The sequence below is a fragment of the Pyxicephalus adspersus genome, chromosome Z (genome assembly GCF_032062135.1).
Source record: "Pyxicephalus adspersus chromosome Z, UCB_Pads_2.0, whole genome shotgun sequence".
Classification (NCBI taxonomy): Eukaryota; Metazoa; Chordata; class Amphibia; order Anura; family Pyxicephalidae; genus Pyxicephalus; species Pyxicephalus adspersus.
The window spans coordinates 77,354,879-77,374,307 of NC_092871.1; the positions used below are offsets into that span (position 1 = coordinate 77,354,879).

At 37.8% G+C, this 19,429-nt stretch overlaps 1 protein-coding gene across 3 annotated transcripts in view; it reads right to left on the bottom strand.

Annotated features, from left to right (window-relative positions):
- Nucleotides 1-2,415: 2,415 nt before the first annotated feature.
- WHRN (whirlin) overlaps nucleotides 2,416-19,429 on the bottom strand; it is a 123,555-nt gene continuing 106,541 nt past the window's right edge. For all 3 annotated transcript variants that reach the window (XM_072429935.1, XM_072429932.1, XM_072429933.1), the window contains 4 exons: nucleotides 17,465-17,996; nucleotides 13,700-13,863; nucleotides 8,480-8,602; nucleotides 2,416-4,565 (listed from right to left, as the gene is read on the bottom strand). In XM_072429935.1, the coding sequence (XP_072286036.1) occupies nucleotides 4,383-4,565; nucleotides 8,480-8,602; nucleotides 13,700-13,863; nucleotides 17,465-17,996 (1,002 nt within the window). In that variant the 3' untranslated portion in view covers nucleotides 2,416-4,382. The remainder of the gene's footprint in view (nucleotides 4,566-8,479; nucleotides 8,603-13,699; nucleotides 13,864-17,464; nucleotides 17,997-19,429) is intronic.

The window sequence follows — 19,429 nt, forward strand, 5'->3', positions numbered from 1 at the left end:
TTCCTGTCCCTAAAAGAAAAACTTAAAAAAAAAATATATATAAAGAGCATCAGCTCCTGCAGAAGGTTTCCACATTTTCTATATAAAGAGGTCAAATTTCTTCTCCAGGGGCAAAAGAGTTGTTCTTTTCTATGGAATTAAATTTACAAGTTTTTCTTTAAATTTACTATTTGAACCATTGATGAATTTATACAAGGCGTTCATTACTCCCCTTTAAATAAAATCAATTCATTGGGCTGCATATTCCAGATAAGGGTTTACTAATCCTTTGTGCATGTTTTGGAATTTACATCCTGCGTCAGCTCCTGCAGTTCCTGCAGTCCACTTTTTTGGGGGAGTAAGGCATAATTCTCTACATTTCCAAATTCCTAAAACGTGTGGTTTACCCTTTCGTAATCCTTATCCTCATGTAAGAAAAGCTTTTGGGATATTTATGTCACTATTTGCTCAGGGTTCATAGGAACTTTACCCTAGTGTTACTGGCAGATCTATTCCAGGTTTTGTAAGATATATTGTTCAAACCTTACTCATTTGTTCTACTTTGGGACCAAAAGAAAAATATCTCTTATAAGTCCCTTGTTGGTCCATGCTCTCCTACATCCATAGAAAGTGGGTTGAATGACACAGACCATTACGTAGCTTGCAAAACTGGAGGACATCTACTGTCAGAGTGGACTTACTGTGAGTGACAGCACTGGAGAGAAGGTGAATATTGCAACCGTAGTTGCTTTTTATTGCATACCACATGGATTTCTATTTAAAGATTGCCCAGACTTAGATATTATCTCTAGTGACAAACTTTGAAGTAAATGTTTAGTTGGGTTGGGACCAGAGCTTTGGCTATTGTTTCCAAAAAGCTTTTTGCCTCTTCAGGATCACTCCTGGCTGTAATTAGAATTATCATCACCTAAATTATTTGTATTTTCACAAACCATTCTCTCTGTTTACAAAGACGTTCAGTCCTTTCTGATATATAGAATTTCAAGGCATTTTACAATGAAAAACATACTTGACTATGAAGATAGTGATTTCAAGTTGTTCTTTTTCCACTGTATCACTTTGGCCAAAAAGCAATATATTGGTTGCATTCAATCACAAAACTCTTTCCCTAAATTACGGTTATTCAGTAAATTTACTTCAGGTAGTCAAGAGGAAAAATAGAGAGAATAGTGGAGATACTCCATCTTGGTGCTCAATGGAACATTACCAATTCCGGTAAAGCAATACCCCTGGGTCTTGGGATACGTGTTGGAAGCTGGCTGGTAAGTTGTGTTCATAGGTTGGTACTACATGGTGCAGTCGTGTCTTTTTATAGGTGCCCCAGAGTTAGGTTTCACTACTGCATTGCATGAGAAAATTACTGATTTCCAAGTCTTGACTTTCAAGAGCCAATTATCAAGGCTGCCTGTGCTGATGAATCCAGCTTTGTGTGTACTTCCTTAGTGACTTCCTTACTTCCTTAGTGACTCTAAAAATCCAGCCAGCACTCCCATATATATATATGGGAGTGCTGGCTATATATATCGACCCGGACGGGCCAAGTCCTCAATGGACACATGTATACTTTATCCTGATCTTGGATGAAGTCTAAACACATGTGCTACCATATGCCTGTTGAGAAAATCAGCATAAGGCATTGTAATATGTAATCACTGGGAGAGGCAATAACTTTCATTATGAATTACAGTTATACTGTAGATTACATAGCACACACATGCAAAATATGGGAAAAATATATCTGATGGGGCAAACATAGAGAGAAGCAAAGTGTGCTGCTGCACAGTGGCTCTGGGCCCCCACAGCAGCTCAGCTCTCTTAGTGAATGGAGTGGATAGAAAGCTTTATGGAAGGAGATGTGCTTTCAGGGAGTTTGACACTTCCTGCACTGTATTAAAACATAACTCATTGGGATGGAGGACAAGACTTAAGTCATTCAGAGATGGTGTGCAAAAAAGGGTGCCTGTGTGTGGGTGACACTCTTGAAAAGCAATATGGCTGTGCCTTGGAGTGAGTGGTACGAAAGAAGTCAGTTCTGCACAGGGATCCACTGTTGGCAATGTCTGCCACTGATATCTGATGCTAGGTCTACTTCAACTCCAGAAAGGACAGGTCAACTGCAAAGTCTGAAAATTGTTGCATTTGCTCATCCAAACAAATTTTAATTTTATAGTATCACATATATCACATCATGACTGTCTGCACTGTCCATATCAACCAATCTCAATTACTCAATTACTTAATGCACTAGAACTTGAAAACAATTACTGGTATTAGCAAGTCATACCATTTAGTCAACACTTTCTGGAACCATAATACAATGTAGTATTTTTGTGTTTTGTGTCACATCTAAGCATGTTTGCTTGGTCAATGTGTAGATGTAATGCTTAATGCAGCAAGCAGCACTCTACAAACAGGTATTCTATATTCATTTAATGCACAGTTTAAGCATCCAAACGTTTTGTCTCATATGAGGTTTATTGAAAAAGTAAAGTGACAAGCTCTGTAGATACATACATTGTACATGAATGGTCGCAACCCGGATCACCCACACACTGTAGCAAGATGGAGTGGGAAATGCTTTTCTCCATAATGGGCTAGGGAGGTTTAGGCACAGAGAAGTGGGTTGAGATTGGTGATGTTTTCTAAAAAGCTGACACAAACCCTTTATTAGTCTCTATCAGTTTAGTGCAGTGGTTCCCAAACTGGATGCCATGGACAGGATTACCACCCAGCTGGCATTTCACTGGCCAGGTCTATTATGTGCAGGTAAAAGTCAACCACTGGTCTATTAAGTGCTTTTAAAAAATAGCATGAGACCTCAGATCAACACAGACCAGTATCTGAATGCTGCTGTTGCATTTTTCATTTCTCAAACATTTAGATCTTAGAGAAGAACATAATTAGCTTAACTGATTCTTCAATGCCTTGAACTATGCTGCTCTGAGGTCTGAATGTGAGAGCCATATGATAGCTGCATATGGGTACTGGTCAGAAATAATCTGACATCTGTATAGGTGATCTGTATGTAAAAATGAACAGGTCTGATTTAACAAAGCACCCTTTTCTTTTTTGGGGGGTAAATGCCAGGTAATGGAATCAGCTACCAGCTACTTACACCTCTCTAACAAATCCTGGCAGTAATACAGTATCTCAGTATCTCAGTATCTCAGTAATGAACCCAAGCTACTCCCATCTATGCCAATTTTTACCAGCAATATCTTGGTATTTTGTTTTCATAATGACCTAAATATATGCTAAATAAAGCAGCCAGAAACAATATGGTGGACTGAAGCAGACTCTGATGAGAAAACCTTACTGCTAGAATCAACATAACATATGAAGTTTAAAAAGTAAGTGAGGGATAAAAGCTGAACTCCATGTAGCTATAGACGACACAGCCTAAATTTTGAGTTGTAATTGCCTGTATTGGAGACTAAGAAAGTAATGGACAGGAGCAGGAGCCAGAAGCACTGCATGCAAAAATGCTATAAGAAGTAGAGGGTAAAGTAAAAAGAGACCTTATCAACTGGCTACTACTCTTTTATTGTTCAGTGAGAACACTCAGGAGGTGAGAGGACACAATTGTGTTCCTTAACTATGATGGTATGCGTCAGGGTTCTGTAAATCCTATATATGTATTCCAGGTCTATAGTTAGCCTAACTTTTTTTGATTTTTTAAATTAATTTTACTTACATAGAATGTAGTTGGAGACATGAAACTGACATAAAGGTGTGGTAGAACAAAAAAAAAATGATTATGGTTCTTTCAGCGATACTGGTTACTGGTTTCTTTCAGCGATATTGGAGCCAGTTGGAAATTTAGCCCACTGCTGTCTACCCAAACTGATATTACAAATGATCTGGCATTGCTAATAAATCTTGCATAGTGCACTGACTGACAATCATGTAAACATGAGATCTCATGAGCGCACAAAGTCACCTACATCTGTACCAGCATACATGACAGTCTCTGTATGATCCATTCATCAAAAATCACTCATGAGGTGATGTGTTCAAGTTAAAGTTTAAATCCCCAAACACTTTATGCAGGGAAATGTTTGATCTAACTTTTTATCAGACCAAAGATTTCAGCAGTGTCCTAACCTCCAATATAGATATTATGAATACTGTATGGTTTTATCCTAAAGTCTTCTTATTATGTTTTTATTCACTGACTTCTGCTTTTTACAGTCCCAGGTTCAGCATGACAATATACTTATCATAAACAAGGAGTACATAAGCCACAAGGCTGACAAAAGGAGCACATATGTAGCAAGAGCACACAGATGGCAGCTACACAGTATACAAAGTAGCATGTAGTACTTGTTCTCGTGGCACTGACCCCTGGCTGGGTTATACGCTGACAAGGGTGCCATAGGGCACTATAGGGACACATTAAACTCTGTGACCAAAAAGTCCATATAATCTTTCTCTTTGGTCTTAAAAGCTTCAGCGATGATTCTGGCAGCCTCTCTGTGTTCCTTATCTTGTAGGGAGATTCCATTGACTTCCAAGATGACTTGACCCACCCGCAGCTTGCTGCAGTTATGCGCTGAGCCTCCTCGCTGGGAATAAAAGGGAGAAAAGAGGTGAATGTTCCATCATCTGTCATGTATTATAACAAAAAGAGTGGGGATCAACAAAAAATATCAAAGCCAACTTGACCGAGCATGCTCATTTTCTTTCTTGTCATGAACTCTTTAATTGCCATAAAGGTCATTGGTATCGGTAAATTAAAGTACTCATTTCCACACAACCCCCCCAGCTCAATGAACACTAAACTAACTTAGGCTCTTTCAGACTCCAGGTAAACCAAGGTGTTGTATAACATACTCAACCGTGCTTCCAACTTCCCCCGTTCAACTATATAGGGCAATTGGGGACCACTTTGTGCATAGTTCCTGGATTCAACATGTTGCATTAAGCTTTGTGGAAGTGCACCACCAGAGCATACATGAGGACAACAAATGCATGGATGTTTACCTGTAGTGTGGTTTGTTGCAGTTCTTGTTCATTAGTATCTAAAGCATGCATTTCTCCCAATTTCTGTTTCATCGGATTTTAGAGCACACGTAAATACTGTACACCGTGCATTGTGGTAGGTGGTAGTATGATTGATTATTTTTTTCGATCAATGGTCAATATTTTGTATATGCAACAAGTCGATTGAAATGAACAATTATCAAAGTCTATGGATTTAAATGAATAGTTTCTGCAAAATGTGTGGGCCTGGTTTAGAAAATTTTGACCAGCGCCCAACAGATGTGTAGGCAATAGGTTAATGTATTGGGAACAGATTAATATAAGATTTGCAAAGTGAGCTGGGGACAGATTTTTTTAATAATATAATTTTCAATGGTTTATTGTAACAATTGTTTCAGCATACCTAACATCAGCATGTATGTACCTTTTCTGATGCTGAACTACAGAAAAACAGTCATTAAAGCTGATGATTACTTTACAGCATTTGATGGCAGCTATCTCCAATTAAAGGAAGAGAATGATTAAAACTTCAGTGCTGAATTCAGTTGCTTATTTGTGGTTCCTTAGTTGACTTAGTTTCTTAGTTGAAACTACAAAAAGGAAGTTGCTTTATTTCCTGCTACAGGCCCACAACTTCATGAAACAATAATTTCTTCAAAAAGCTAAACCGAAAACAAAAGCATACACAAATATATATATATATATATATATATATATATATATTTAAATTTAATTATTATTGATGCTTTTTGATATTCATGTTGTATTCGTATTATTGATTGATGGTAATTTAGCATTTAAATTTCTGCTTTGGAGTTAATGCCAGCATTCAATGCTAGTGGCAGCCATATAAATACCTAAAAGCATGAGGTTCCAGTAAGTAGGCAGACTTGAGGCCAAATTAAGATGTTTTCAACCTATATTATACAGTACTAATGTACATTTTTCTTTTGGTTTCAGAATAGCCTGCAATTATGATGGAGTTACTGTAAGAGCTGGAACAAATCAATAAGGCAATATGTGCATTGTTAAAGCTGGGCACACAGCTTTACTGTTTATGAAAGGCATACTGTTTACTGGGCATACTGTTTATGAAAGCCAAACTATTTACTATTTTGTGAGCGTTCCTATGGATCTTGAGAAAATTTAAACTGTGTAAAATGGAAGCACTAAATCTGAAAATGTCCTACTTGTAGTACTTATTATTGTCTGCACTACTGAATGCTTCTCTGATCAAGATACTTCTTACTTAAAGTCTATTTAGATAACAGTTCATTCTACGAGTATAAATCTTTTAGTTGGGTTGAAGCGAAGTCAGTTTTCTAGCCCAGGAGTGTTAGTCTCCTAGTCCAGTTCTTGGATTTTCAATTTCCAAGCTCAATACCTTGTCTGTATCTGTGGATGGGTTACCTGTGAATTACTTCTCGCTCTTTATTCAGCACTTGTCTCTGCTGGAATGATAGTACAGGTTGACAATCGAAAATCCGGTCATCAATAATCTGGTTCCTTCAGTTTTCTGGCATGAATTTCGGAGAGCATTTCCAATACATGTATTGCATTACACTGTTTAGCCACTTATGTTTTGATGGCGCAGTTCTCCAGAAACAGCTGTTAGGTCTTGCTTACTACACTAAATACACATTGAGACGTCCCTGCTGCCTGCTCTCCTGAACTGTGCCAGATGTTAGCGGGTGTGGCGAGAGGACGGCTGGCCTGTGTGGAGGGAAGTATAACTTTCAAAAATCCAGAATTTTCGAAAATCTGGCACTCCTCTGGTCCAGAGGTTGCTGGATTTTTGAATGTCAACCTGTACTGCATTATCTGTGAGCTCCTGGTACTCAGCCAGCCCTTCACCAGGCACCATCCCTTGCACAAGTCCTGGGAGTAACCATGTGCTGGGAAATGCAACTAGTCCCTGGAGACTGAGCGGAGGCTTGCTATAGGGGAAGAGTGTGGCGTTAGATCGTGGGACTGGTGTCCGTCGAGTACTGGACCAGGGCCCTACATTTACTTTTCTAGTCCAGCTCCAGAAATGTTGATATCCTAGTCCAGTTCAAAAAGTGTAATTCTCCATGTCCAGCCCACAAATTCAGTTTCAGGAATGTCAACTACAAGCTCAGTCCAGTTTTAGGCACCAGTTCACAAAAAGGACATTGTGGAATTGGAGAGAGTGCAGAGAAGGGAAACTAAACTAATAAAATGAATAAAGGAGCTCAGCTATGAGGAGAGATTAGCTGAACTGAATCTATTCTACCTCGAGAAGAGACATATAAGGGGGGATATGATCACCCTGTATAAATATATATATCCATATAGAGAACTGTCTTCCCAATTATTCACTGTGAGATCATTACAAAGAACAAGAGGGCTCTCTTTGCGTCTGGAGGAAAAGAAGTTTAAGCTCCGGATAAGGAAGGGATTCTTCACTGTAAGGTCTGTGAAAATGTGGAATTGGCTCCCTCAGGAAGTAGTTTCAGCAACTACTATAGATTGCTTTAGGAAAAAGCTGGATGTTTGTCTAGAAGCACAGAAAACACCTGGGTATTAAAGATTTAAAGTAAAGATAACAGTGACTGTTGATCCAGGGAACATCGGATTGCCTCATGGAATTAGGAAGGAATGTTTTCCCCTGTGTTGAAGCAAATTGTACCAGATTGTACCAGGGTTTTTTGCCTTCCTCTTGACCAACTATGTCTTATAGGGTTTTATATCTGGGATATGTTTATTTCCCTAATGGTTGAACTTTTGAATGTTTGGTCTTGTTTCTGCCTAATCTAAAATGTAACTATGTAACTATGTCGACCTAGTTCAGAAGGATTATTCTCCTATGAAGGTGCATGGGGGTTGATAATTTCAGACATACTAATATGCCTACATTTGTTTTTTGTAGGTATGACAATTATTCATACATTTGGGGGAAAATAATTATTTTTATACTGTTTTACCTATACTCATGATTTCATATGATGATATAAATGGGACACCTTCAAGCAGGAAGTATGTAGGCAAAGGATACACCCTACCTTGCTCCCCTCATGTGCAGATTCCACCCCTATTGCCAGTTTATGTACAAGCCCATACATTTTTGCCATTTTTCTCTTACTTTTCAAAATATCAAAAATAAATCTTATAAAGAAGCAGAGGAAGTAACTGCGAAATGCAAAAAGAACAATAGATGGGATTTGACTAATGCATGCATATCACAATAGGAAGATGTTATGTGTATTTTAGTAAATAAATTATGTTATTATGATGCTGTATGTTACATTTTGGAGCCTTTATGTCCGGTAAGAAATTTACAATTTGGAGTAACACATGAAATAATTTAAAGTTTGGATGAAAGGTAAGGTGGAGCTACATTATTTTACAAAGGTCAATACATCAGATCGAAAAAAGAGACAAATAAGGAAAAAGAGGATTTTTGTTTCAAAAGTGAATCTGTCCAAATAGCGGGGCAATTGGGAGCTACAGATGAGATTTAGTGTAAGGAAGTTACCTGTATAGTAACAATGCGTGGCAATGGCTGACGTGTCTTGGCTCCTCCTTCAATAGCTATTCCCAGGGTAGGTGCACTTTTCATGACACGTACTAAGGTGGCTGAAGACTCCAGCAGGCCTGGCTAAAGAGAGGACAGACTGTCAGTTCAATGAAAGGTGAAAAGATTAGCTACATGAGCGGATAAAGGGGATTAGTGGAAGATGCAAGAAACACAACAACATACAAAGGAGCTTGGGATTGTAACACCTGTCATTCTTTTTTGTAAAGGCAAAACTGTGATAGACAATGGAGAAAGAGTGGTGCGGATCTCACTATTTTCTGTCACCATAAGCAGAGAGAACACAATAATGGATGTATTACTTTCATTGTTTGTATCTGTCTATCATTTTCAAGCCCTATTTAATGTACAGCACTGCTTGATATTTTGGAGCTATATAAATACTGTTTATTAATGATAATGTTGATAATAAAAAATAATAATATTTGTAACAGCAAAGTGTCCAAAAAAAATGAAAGTTTAGTCTTAATATAAAACTATATACAGAAAAGAAGACATAGGGTTAGTTAGCTACTACTAGTCATTCTGTTTCTGCATTGGATAGGTTTTAGGTTATTTAATTTAGAAATAAATGTGAATAAAATGTAACAACTCATTACATGAAAAAGCAAATTCCAAAGCTGTGTCATGCAATGCTTTATTATAACCACTAGATGCCCTCAGTCTTTTACATTTATATGATATCCAGCATCTGCAATGCAAATCTTCTAAATTCAGGGTTCCCTGGACCATCCTGCAACTTGTCAGTGAAGGAGAAGCAGCACTGTGGGGTTGAGTTGCTAAAGAAGGTTGTGCTGTTCAATAAGTAAAATTCATTTTAATATTAAAAATATTTTTCACTTTGCTTAATAAATGTGGTGAAAATTAATTTTTCATATAAAGTGCAAAGGAAATATACATCTGCAAGGAAATGTATATACATGTGAAATGTGTATACATGGAATTGCATATACATGTGCAAGGAAATGTGAAAAAAAAAATAATAGGTTTGATTTGGCTTGCATATAATTGCATGGTTTAAGTTGACAAAGCTGTTTTTATTCATTAGGTTAAATAAAAATCCTCTTCTTCAGTTGGTATATCAACCCCAGTGATAACTTCATGCCTTCTCCTATCAGCAAGGATGTGGTCATCACAAAATCTATTTTTTTTGTGCAAGCACTACTAATCACTACTGATCTTAAATTACTAGTCACCTAAGGTATTTACAGTGCTTTAATTTTAGAATTAATTAATTTTTTCTTATCAAAATCAAATAATTCTGCTTTACATCCTAAGTCATGCTGAGAACATGGAGGCTGTCATTGCTGAAAACAGTATTTTCTGATCTATTGATTAAAACAAATCTGGAAAAAAGAAAGTAATAAATGACAGCTAGTTTTTCTTCAGAGAAGTGTAAGGTGAAAAAGTTAGGTGTCATTTTGGGTCAATTTTGTATTTATTCACTCTGGGCAAAGTATTCGTATTTTTGTATAACGTACCTCCTCCACTCATAATTCTTGCTCAGCACCCGGGACAAAATACAAGGCTCACCAAACTGACCCAGCATCCTCCTATATTTTATACTTTCCTTCTGTTTGCTGCCCTACCGTCTATAAACTGCCACAGCCCCTTACCATACCTAGTGCTTCTGAGTGTGGGAAAACATTTGACTCTGATTCTCAGCTGCCTGATTCTCCACTTTGCAACCCCTGGCTCTGTAATGTGAGAGCAAGGGAGGATTCCTAGAGTCTAATTCTAGTTTTGGGGCTTTCGTTCCTATTTTTTTAATTACCCCCCCCCCCCCCATACACACACACCTGGCCTGATTTTTAAAGCTCCCCAAGACTGGAGAAGATAGACTATCATGAAAAAACCCGGGTGATCCGGCAAACCTGGAGTAGATTTGGTCCAGGATTAAACAGATTTGGCAACTAATAGCAAAAGATTTTTACGAAATCCATTATTGTTTGCAGGATTACCAAGATTAACCCATGATAGTCTACCTTCTCTTGTCTTGGAGAGCTTTAATAAAATAAATAAGGCCCCTTATGTATATTTAAATCTTTCTTGAAAAAGAAAAAAATGTTTTGCTCTTCAGCACTTTCCATCATTCTCTAATCTCTAGCACTGAATATCTTAAATAAAACTCAACATCATAACCATTTACTGTAAACCCACGGTGTCAATAACAAACCTCCTGAGGGTGGACAATAGTGCTGGCCTGAGCTTGTAGAATTGTTTAACCATCATTATAGAAAAGCCCATCTCTGCAGCATTGAGGACATTCTGCCATTGATATTGAAAAGGATGAAAAATGGCCCTGGAACTTCACATGGTCATGCTTAAGTCTCTTGGGATTTAAATGGTAACCTGATATATTGAATTATGGGATTTATGTTAATGCACATGCTGTGTTAAACAATCCCCATTCATTGAGGTGCCTCAAAGAAACCTACCTTCACCATATGTGCCAAAACAATGAACTATGAACACATAAGGGTATGTTTTTGTCTTTTTGTATATGTGCATGGGGGTGCAATTTAAAATGAACAGCAATGCACCACAATGCACATATGTCTGTATATTACTGCAAAGTAAATGTGTACCTGGCTCCTTAGTGTGGCCTATTCCACATGTCCTTGAAATAACTACATCACCACAAAGTCCTTTTATATTTACACATAAATGATTATTATTTACTGTCAGTAAAACATAACCAGACTTTACATTCCCGTAAAACTGCAATAAAAATCTAGAATCACGACAATCTTTGTTAGAAGAACCAAGTAGGTGTGCAATTGTAATGGCATAGTGCAAAGAGCAACGGTGCCATAGCAACCAACTTGGGAATCAGAGCTCTGCTGTTATCTGTGTAGTATAGTTCAGGAATCTATTGACATAAAAAGACAATCACCTGATGTGTCTGCTTTCAGTGTACTTTTATGTCTGTTTGAGACCCTGAACCCACCAGGAAGACAACAACAGTGTGACCTCATGTTTTTGGGCTGAACTCTTGTACTGATAGCTGATGTTTCTTAGATAAACTGGCACTGGGTTCCAATTCTTTGCTTTTTGTTTTTCCCTCTTCCAAAAATGTAAACTCATAAGTCTGGCTCCACATACAGTTTGCCCTGAAGGGAGGCTGGATGTGCAGGCAGAAAGTTATTGGCAGCTTTAGACTATTCATGTCTGCAAATGGTGATCGTGGCTTACTGCACATTATTGTTCTGTAATAAAATAAGCCTGATAAGTTATTCATTTTGGTATAAGTTCATCAGGGAATAAATATGCTTCCATGACAACTTGCTGCTCCTCATGCCACATATCATAGTTGTCTATGAGCTATTATGTATAAATTACACCTTCCAGTGCCAAGCTAGATAGATATGGAGGAAAATAAACTGTATATGTTGGATTTAAACCAGCTCTGCACTCTCCTTTATCATCAGCTAAATCATCCAACTAAATAATAAATCCATAAAACCTAACTCCACTTTCAAAAATCTCCATCTCTTTATGACCATATGGCCAAATGGCACTGTTGCTTTGGGTACATCAGTGCCAGCATTCCTTTCACCTGCCAGTTGGTTCTTTCTTGGAGTCTTCTTCTGTTCAAGGAAGAAGAACAGAAGAAAGACTGGAGAAGATTATTATTATTATCCACCATTTATATAGTGCCAATATGATATGCAGTGCTGTACAAAGTCCATAGTCATGTCACTAGCTGTCCCTCAAAGAGGCTCAAAATCTAATGTCCCTATTTTAGTCATATATCTTTAATACAGTCTAAGGTCAATTTATTTATTAATATTTATTTTTTTGGTGGTGGTGGTGGGGGAGCTAATTAACCTAACTGCATTTTTGGAATGTTGGAAGAAATCCACACAAACACGGGGAGAACCTGCAAACTCCATGCAGATAGTGTCCTACACTGCAAAGGCTAACTAGAAGTGCTAAACACTGAGCTAGTGTGATGACTCAATAGCAGTGAAAACTGAGGCTGGTACAGAGATGGCGTTTCCACACAGAATGTCATGAAGAGCTCTATGGTGATATGCGAGGCTGAGAAGGTTTTTGAGTTTTAGGCTTGGTTTATATGGGCAGGTAGGAGTGGAGAAGTTATCTGTCAATATCCACTGCTGTCGGGACGACACTTTTTGCTTAGTGTGGCCCATATTTCTCCATAGAGAAAGAATAGGGATGGTTGGGGTTGAAATGGGGGTGAAGACAATGACTGAGCACCATCAAAACCACCTGGACACTCATTTTTGAACGAGCATGGTGGTGGTAGCTGGCAGACTGGCAGCCATCTAGGAGCTGCCCATAGGCTGTCTGTGTGGACTTAAAAGAGAGCTCTACGAAATACCTGTGTGTGTGATGATAAGGAATTTGTTTGAGTACGTCTTCAAATGATGGTTTGTTAACCAATTATGAAGGTGATTTTGTAATGCATAATGCTTCAGCTATCAAAATCCATGCTACATAGTTGCAAAATTTTCAAATGCAGTGCATGGAAAAATTAATAAAAGAGGGTAAGACTTTAACATGCCTTTATTTTAGTAAAAACCTGACTGTAAGGCTTTGAAATGCTTTGAAATGCATAAAACCAAGATAAAACTTTACCTTTGTACTACATGTCCTGTTTAAAAAACTAAAACAGTCTTGGAGGACAACCTGGTGGCTGCTGGCTTCTAAATGTTATATCTGCACAAACAAGTGTTGCCATGCACTGCACCACACACACTTGCAATTGTGACTAGGAACCAACGTTTTTTTGCTAAAAATAAACATCTGCTATTCCTTTGGTGAATAAGTTTACCGTATATTCAGTAATACCAATGTGCCTCAAGGGTAAATATTAATTTGAGGTAATGCTGTGTTTTTTTGATGCATGGGCAACACACAGAAACAAATGTGCTGCTGCACCTTTTAATTATGTTTCCTGTTTTAGATAGACTATTCTGCTTGTCTCAACATATAATAAATCATTTAATGTCCAATGTCTATTCAATGTCCATCCAATGTTTTGCAGATTCCCAAACATTTTCATTTAAATATCATTGCTGCTTCAATTGTTGCAATAACTGATTTGGGGCAATTCAGATTCCAAAATCACCCATCTTCTGGAGACTGTGTCTAAATATGTGAAGTGAATGACAACCATGAATTTCCCCTTACTGGTTTTGTTGTGTTCTCTGTTCCTTTGGATTTCTGTGGCTGAGGACTACTATCTTTGCTTCCTCCACCAAGTTCTCCTGCATCCACTCCACTGTCCTCACTCAGAGTTTGTCCACTGTCTGACAGCTGGGATAGAGAGGCTGGGGGTGAGACAGGTAAGACAGCTGCAAAAAGGAGGAAACATATCAAGAAAAATGTATTTGTAAAGAAGAACAGACATTTTTTTACAATGAAACGTATTTCGCCTTAATGTGACCCTGTGGTGATGGTAGGCAACATGGGTCACTAAAAGCATACAACCACTCTTCTGTTGCAAGAATACTTTTTCTTAAATGAACTGGCAAATTCATTTTAAAAGCAAGAATGAATGCAGGCATATAGCTGTTTGCTGCTAAAATAACTCCTGGTGTAAGTTTGCTAACAGAATGATAAATGATTTAGACACATAAAATATATCAGGCTGGCATGTCTAGACTAGTAGACTACATGATATCTTCTTACTGCAAGATAAAATCATAATGATACAAATTGTTAAATTTAGTGATTTCAGCCACTTATTATCCTACTTTAGAATTTTCTCTTCTCTATTAGTGTAAATCTCAACATTTTTTGGCATATACTTAAAAACCGCATTGAGTACTGGAAGTTCAAAAAAACAAATTATTTAAATCAATGTATTTTATAGCAGCTTGGTAGTTTGAAAAACATATATACTGGTTTGGATTGGTGGAAGCTGGCAAAGCTATATCAATTAATGATCAACTATTCAGTATATCCACAAGAGGATGCTGCTCTGTAATAATGATTTTAAAAGTATATCAAGACTTGGATATTTATAAATGCAGTTTTACGTACAACTAACTTGAACTTGATTTGCATTTGTTTTGAATTTTCCATCATTTGGAAGTAATTTCACAGTGATGATTATTATGAGACATCTCAGATTCCACACCAGTGAGCACTGAGTTGTCTGTAGGAAACCATTAGATTTATTTGCTGGTATTCATAATTTCTGTTCAGGGGATGATTTTACTAGAAATCTGCAAGAGAATGGTGGGGCTGATTCCCAATTCTAGGCCCCACATTTTTCTAAGGTCCAAAAGCTTTATCAACACACCTGGTGTTAAGCAGCAGGTGGCTGAAGGTTAACTTGGCTGTGGGTGACTCTGTCTTTTTGCTGCAAGTTAAAAGCATTTGTTTATGCTAGCCAGAAGGTTTTATATTTGGTTTATGCACCGTGTTTTTTGTGGACACTAACCTCTGGAGGGAAGATTGTTTTATTTTGCCATTTTCCCCAATAAATATGAGCAGGTAATGTGCAAACACTTACAGGATTGAGTCGGGTGACTGCAACCCTGTAGTTAACAGCATAGTAAGAGTACTTCAGGTCTACCACTTCACCTAGCTCCGTATATGCATAATTACCAAAGGATTGTTTCCCTACAGACAAAGATCTGTGATTGTTAAGTTGATGATCACAGCATTACTGCCTTACAGTAATTACCATTGCATTCATTTAGGGAGAATGGCAACTTTGCCTTTCTGATTCTTGTGAACTGAATAAAATCACAGAGGTAACTTGATGCAAACCATCAATATTGTTTGTGTTTGTGCATGCTGTGCTACAAAATACTTAAATATACAATGCAGAAAAGTGTTTGGATTCATATCAGCCACAATTGAACATATTGGAAACTTGGGGAATAGTTTGAAATATATTTAACCAATAAATACAATGTGGCTTTACAAAACCAGCTTAATTTGCTAAGGTAGTTATATACATTGTACATCAGTAGTAGTCTGTCTGGACTAGAGAGGTACTTGACAAGGTTCTTAATTTGACTGGTAAATGATTAACAATTTTAGAAATATTTAAATAATTTGTATGATTAAATTCAGCTCCTATTTATTATGCACAAGCTGACTGATTAGGTGCCTTCATTCTGTGGGCCAAAGTTCTCTTCCTAAAATAACTAGGAAAGAGAACATGAACTGTACAATCAATAAGAAAAGAGAGAATCAGCAAGATACAAATTATAATTAGATGCACTCTAAATACAAAAAGACTCAATAGCAAGAAGCTGATATGAGTCAATACAGTTATGAGAACTTAGATGATGAAAAAAAAGAATGTAGGCATACTTTAACATATCATGGGGCCATTAAGGAAAGGTGTGTAATTTAGTGTAGGCTTTGATGGAAATAATTTGCATTTAATTCCTTCTTGAAGGTTTGCAATTAGGGTTTCACGTATAAACTAGGAGTTTTGTTTGATTTCTTTAATGAGCCTGTCCAGAATCTTCTACGGTGCAAAATATTTTATCTTCATGCTTCATGTGACACTGAGATGCTATCTGGATCAAGTGCACTCTCAACTACCGGTATACATTTTAGGCTGCCTATAGTGTAGTAGGTGAAGGGCCTGAGTCAGAATTAAACTGAAACTTTTCCACTGTGAGGCGCTGCCAGATCCCCCCAACATGCAATAATGGGGATTATAGAGAATTATTATGGAGCCAATCTGGGGGTTTTAAGAATAGGTATAAAGCAGGAGAAAACTACAGAATCATGGACAGACCAGGGAATATTTAAAAATTCTGTTAGCAGTAAAATCAGGAAACTTCTACAACCTTGAAGTAAGAGTTAGGAGTTCCAGAGGGGGTGTTTTGAGGAGACAAAAATGGGTATTATTTCAGATATTCAGGAGATCATGGGGAATTTAGTAAATCCCTAGTGCTGGGAATTTAAAGAAAAGTGAGCGGGGTGCAGATAATCTACTCTAATTTCGGGCATGTAGTTAGGTTTGGCGTCACCGCATAAAAGGACTGTGCTCTTGCCATGATGTCACATGGTAGGTGCCAGGCCAGTCAAAATGACACCCTATCAAAGTAATATGGCAAGTCCAAAGCTATGATATGGGGAAGAAGAAGAAGGGTGGTTGAGTGAGTGGGGGAAGCAGAGTATAGTATAAGGTAGGCCCTGGAGGAAGTCCCTGGAAGCCAAAGTCAACAACAAGACTGTTACAAAATGATTATGCTAAAGGAAGGCAGCTGAGCAGGGCCTAGGGCCCAAAGGTCTGTAGCATCAAATACGTACAAAGCATTAATTATCAAAAAAAAAAATCAAGATCCAGTCCAAGCTTTCCAAAACAGCGTTGGGTTTCTTCAGGAGTGTAGCCTAAAGGGATATCCCACCTATATTTTATTCCGAAACCTTGTAGAACTTTGCAGGTAGTGGCAAAGATTTCTACCTTTTAAAACAAAGGCCCTGATTTATTAAAGCTCCACAAGGCTGGAGAAGATACACTTTCTTTGGTGAAGCTGGGTCATCCAGCAAACCTGGAATGGATTTTCTAAAGTCATTTACTATTTGTTACCCAATGTTTTTATTCCTCAACCAGATCCATTACAGGTTTTTTGGATCACCCAGGGGAACTTATGAAAGTGTATCCTTTCCAGTCTTTTAGAGCTTTAATAAATCAGGCCCAAATAAACTTTCTCATTGGTGAATGCAATGTACTCCTAATAAGTGTTTTGCCACACACTGCATGTGCATGTTTAAATGCGATAGCTCTGCTTTATCTGGGGATCTCAATGGTAAAGTATCTCAAGTATATATATGGCCACCAGCCCAATCTTCCCCTGATGTAGAACAAGTCGACTGTGGTACAAGGTACCTAATTGTAGATATGGGTCCATTTTTAAAACGGTTGGACTGTTTTCTTTTTTTTCCCCATATTCTAAAGCAGTTTAACATGGCTCTTACCTCGTGATTGTGGTACAGCACGAATTTCATTAACATCAGGTTCGCTATTAGGCCTGTGGACCTCCACCAGGACAAAATGTGTAGTTTGAGCATCAGATTGTTCTGTATGTGAGGAAGAAGATGAATAAGGGGAACTTTCCATCATGGGCTTTAACCTGGTAGGAGACTGGACTCTTGGGAAGGGGGGTAAGGGTACCTGCGTTACCAGGGCCAGCTGAGCTGCAGGACATGCAGAAGTCTGATTTTTTGGAGAAATAGTGGCATATATCGCCTGGTTTTGATTTGGGGAATGAGGTGGAGTAGTGAGGGGAGGAAGTGGAGGACTTGGAGTTGGGGGTGATGTTAGAGGGGGAAGTGGTGGACTGGGATGGGAAGGAGCAGTGAAGAAGAGCCCAGACTGTGAAGAACCAGAGGAAGGACGCTGTGCTCGCTCTCCATTTTGCTTTCTGAGCATGGCAGCTGTTTCTTCTGCAAGAGGAGGAGGAGCTGGCCTAAATGATGGGGGCTCCTCTAGAAATGAGTTTACATCATCCTAAAAAAAAAAAGGTGTTACATAGTATCCCAACATCCAATCACATTTTAAAAAAAGTTAGGAAAGTTAAAGGAGGTGAAGATGAATAACCATTATTTTGCTAAAGCTCTGTATATAACTACTATGAATGTATTTTTCCATTTTGCTCATCCTTTTATGCAGTATGATGCTTCTAATCTACTGCAGACACTTACTACCTATGTACACTCCAGTATTGACTACTTAGTATTTCCTGACATTGAAAATAGAGGAACATGTCTCTGTGATATTAGCTCATGCGATAGGGTGACTACTCAGGAATACCAATGGGGGATAAGGACTAACTGTTATCACCTTACAACAAGTACCCGAGCAAAGATCTTCTAGGACAGTATTTCTCGACATTTTTACCATAGTTGTACCCTGTGAAATAACTGTAACCCCCTGCTATAATTACTACCTTTACAAGTGTACATTAATGTGGTTGTTCAGTAGGAAGAATGTCTTTTACATTGCTGGCCAGTGAGAAGAATGTCATCCCTACAGATAACCAAAAATATCATTGATGTGAGTCAAACTGACCTGAAAGGCACAAATTACTCATTGCTCAAGGAACCGCTAGCAACCTCTGGAGAAACCCTAGGGTTTCATGGAACCATGGTTAAGAAAAACTGATCCAGGACCATCAGATTTAATTTTATTAAAAGTTGAAGATTATAAAAATTATATAATTACAGTAATATGTTTAAGCCTATAAAACATTTTAATGATTAGCATTTACATGTACTTTAAAATTTTTCGGCTATGGTCTAAAAATTACCCAACACCTCCACATTGTATTCTCCTTATTAGTTACACCGTGCTTCACAAATTTATTCATAAACATGTTTACATTCTCAAGCTAATAAAAGCATAAAAAAAAATGCTATTGCTGGAATATTGGAAAAAGGGATACTGATGTCCATTGGTCTGTAATTTGGTAAAAGCTATTAAAACCCAGGGGGTGGGAAATTCAAAGATCAGCCCATTATGCAAAAATGTTGTTTACCCAGAAGTCATTTACTTGTTTGTAGGCTAAATTTTCTGTTGCATTGCATGTCCTCTTTTGATATTTTGTTTCAAGGCACATCATGATATATTATTCTACACCGGTAATCCTATTTTGTTTAAAGCTAAACTGTGGGCAGATATAAAAGTAAAAATTAATACAGCTCCTCTAATTGTTGATACAATAAATATATTGTTTTAAATGCAAGCAGTGTGGGCACCTGAATTCGACTTGGTATCAGCGTATTTTTATTCATGCACAGCAGAGCTTAGAGAAGAATCATAAACAGCCAATCAGTGGACTGCAGTGCTCATGTGCTAACAGTTGGGGCATGCTGTCAGAGAAGAGAGCATTGATAGGGAGATTAGCGCATCAGTCTGCTGCTGCTTTTTTCACTGTCAGTTAC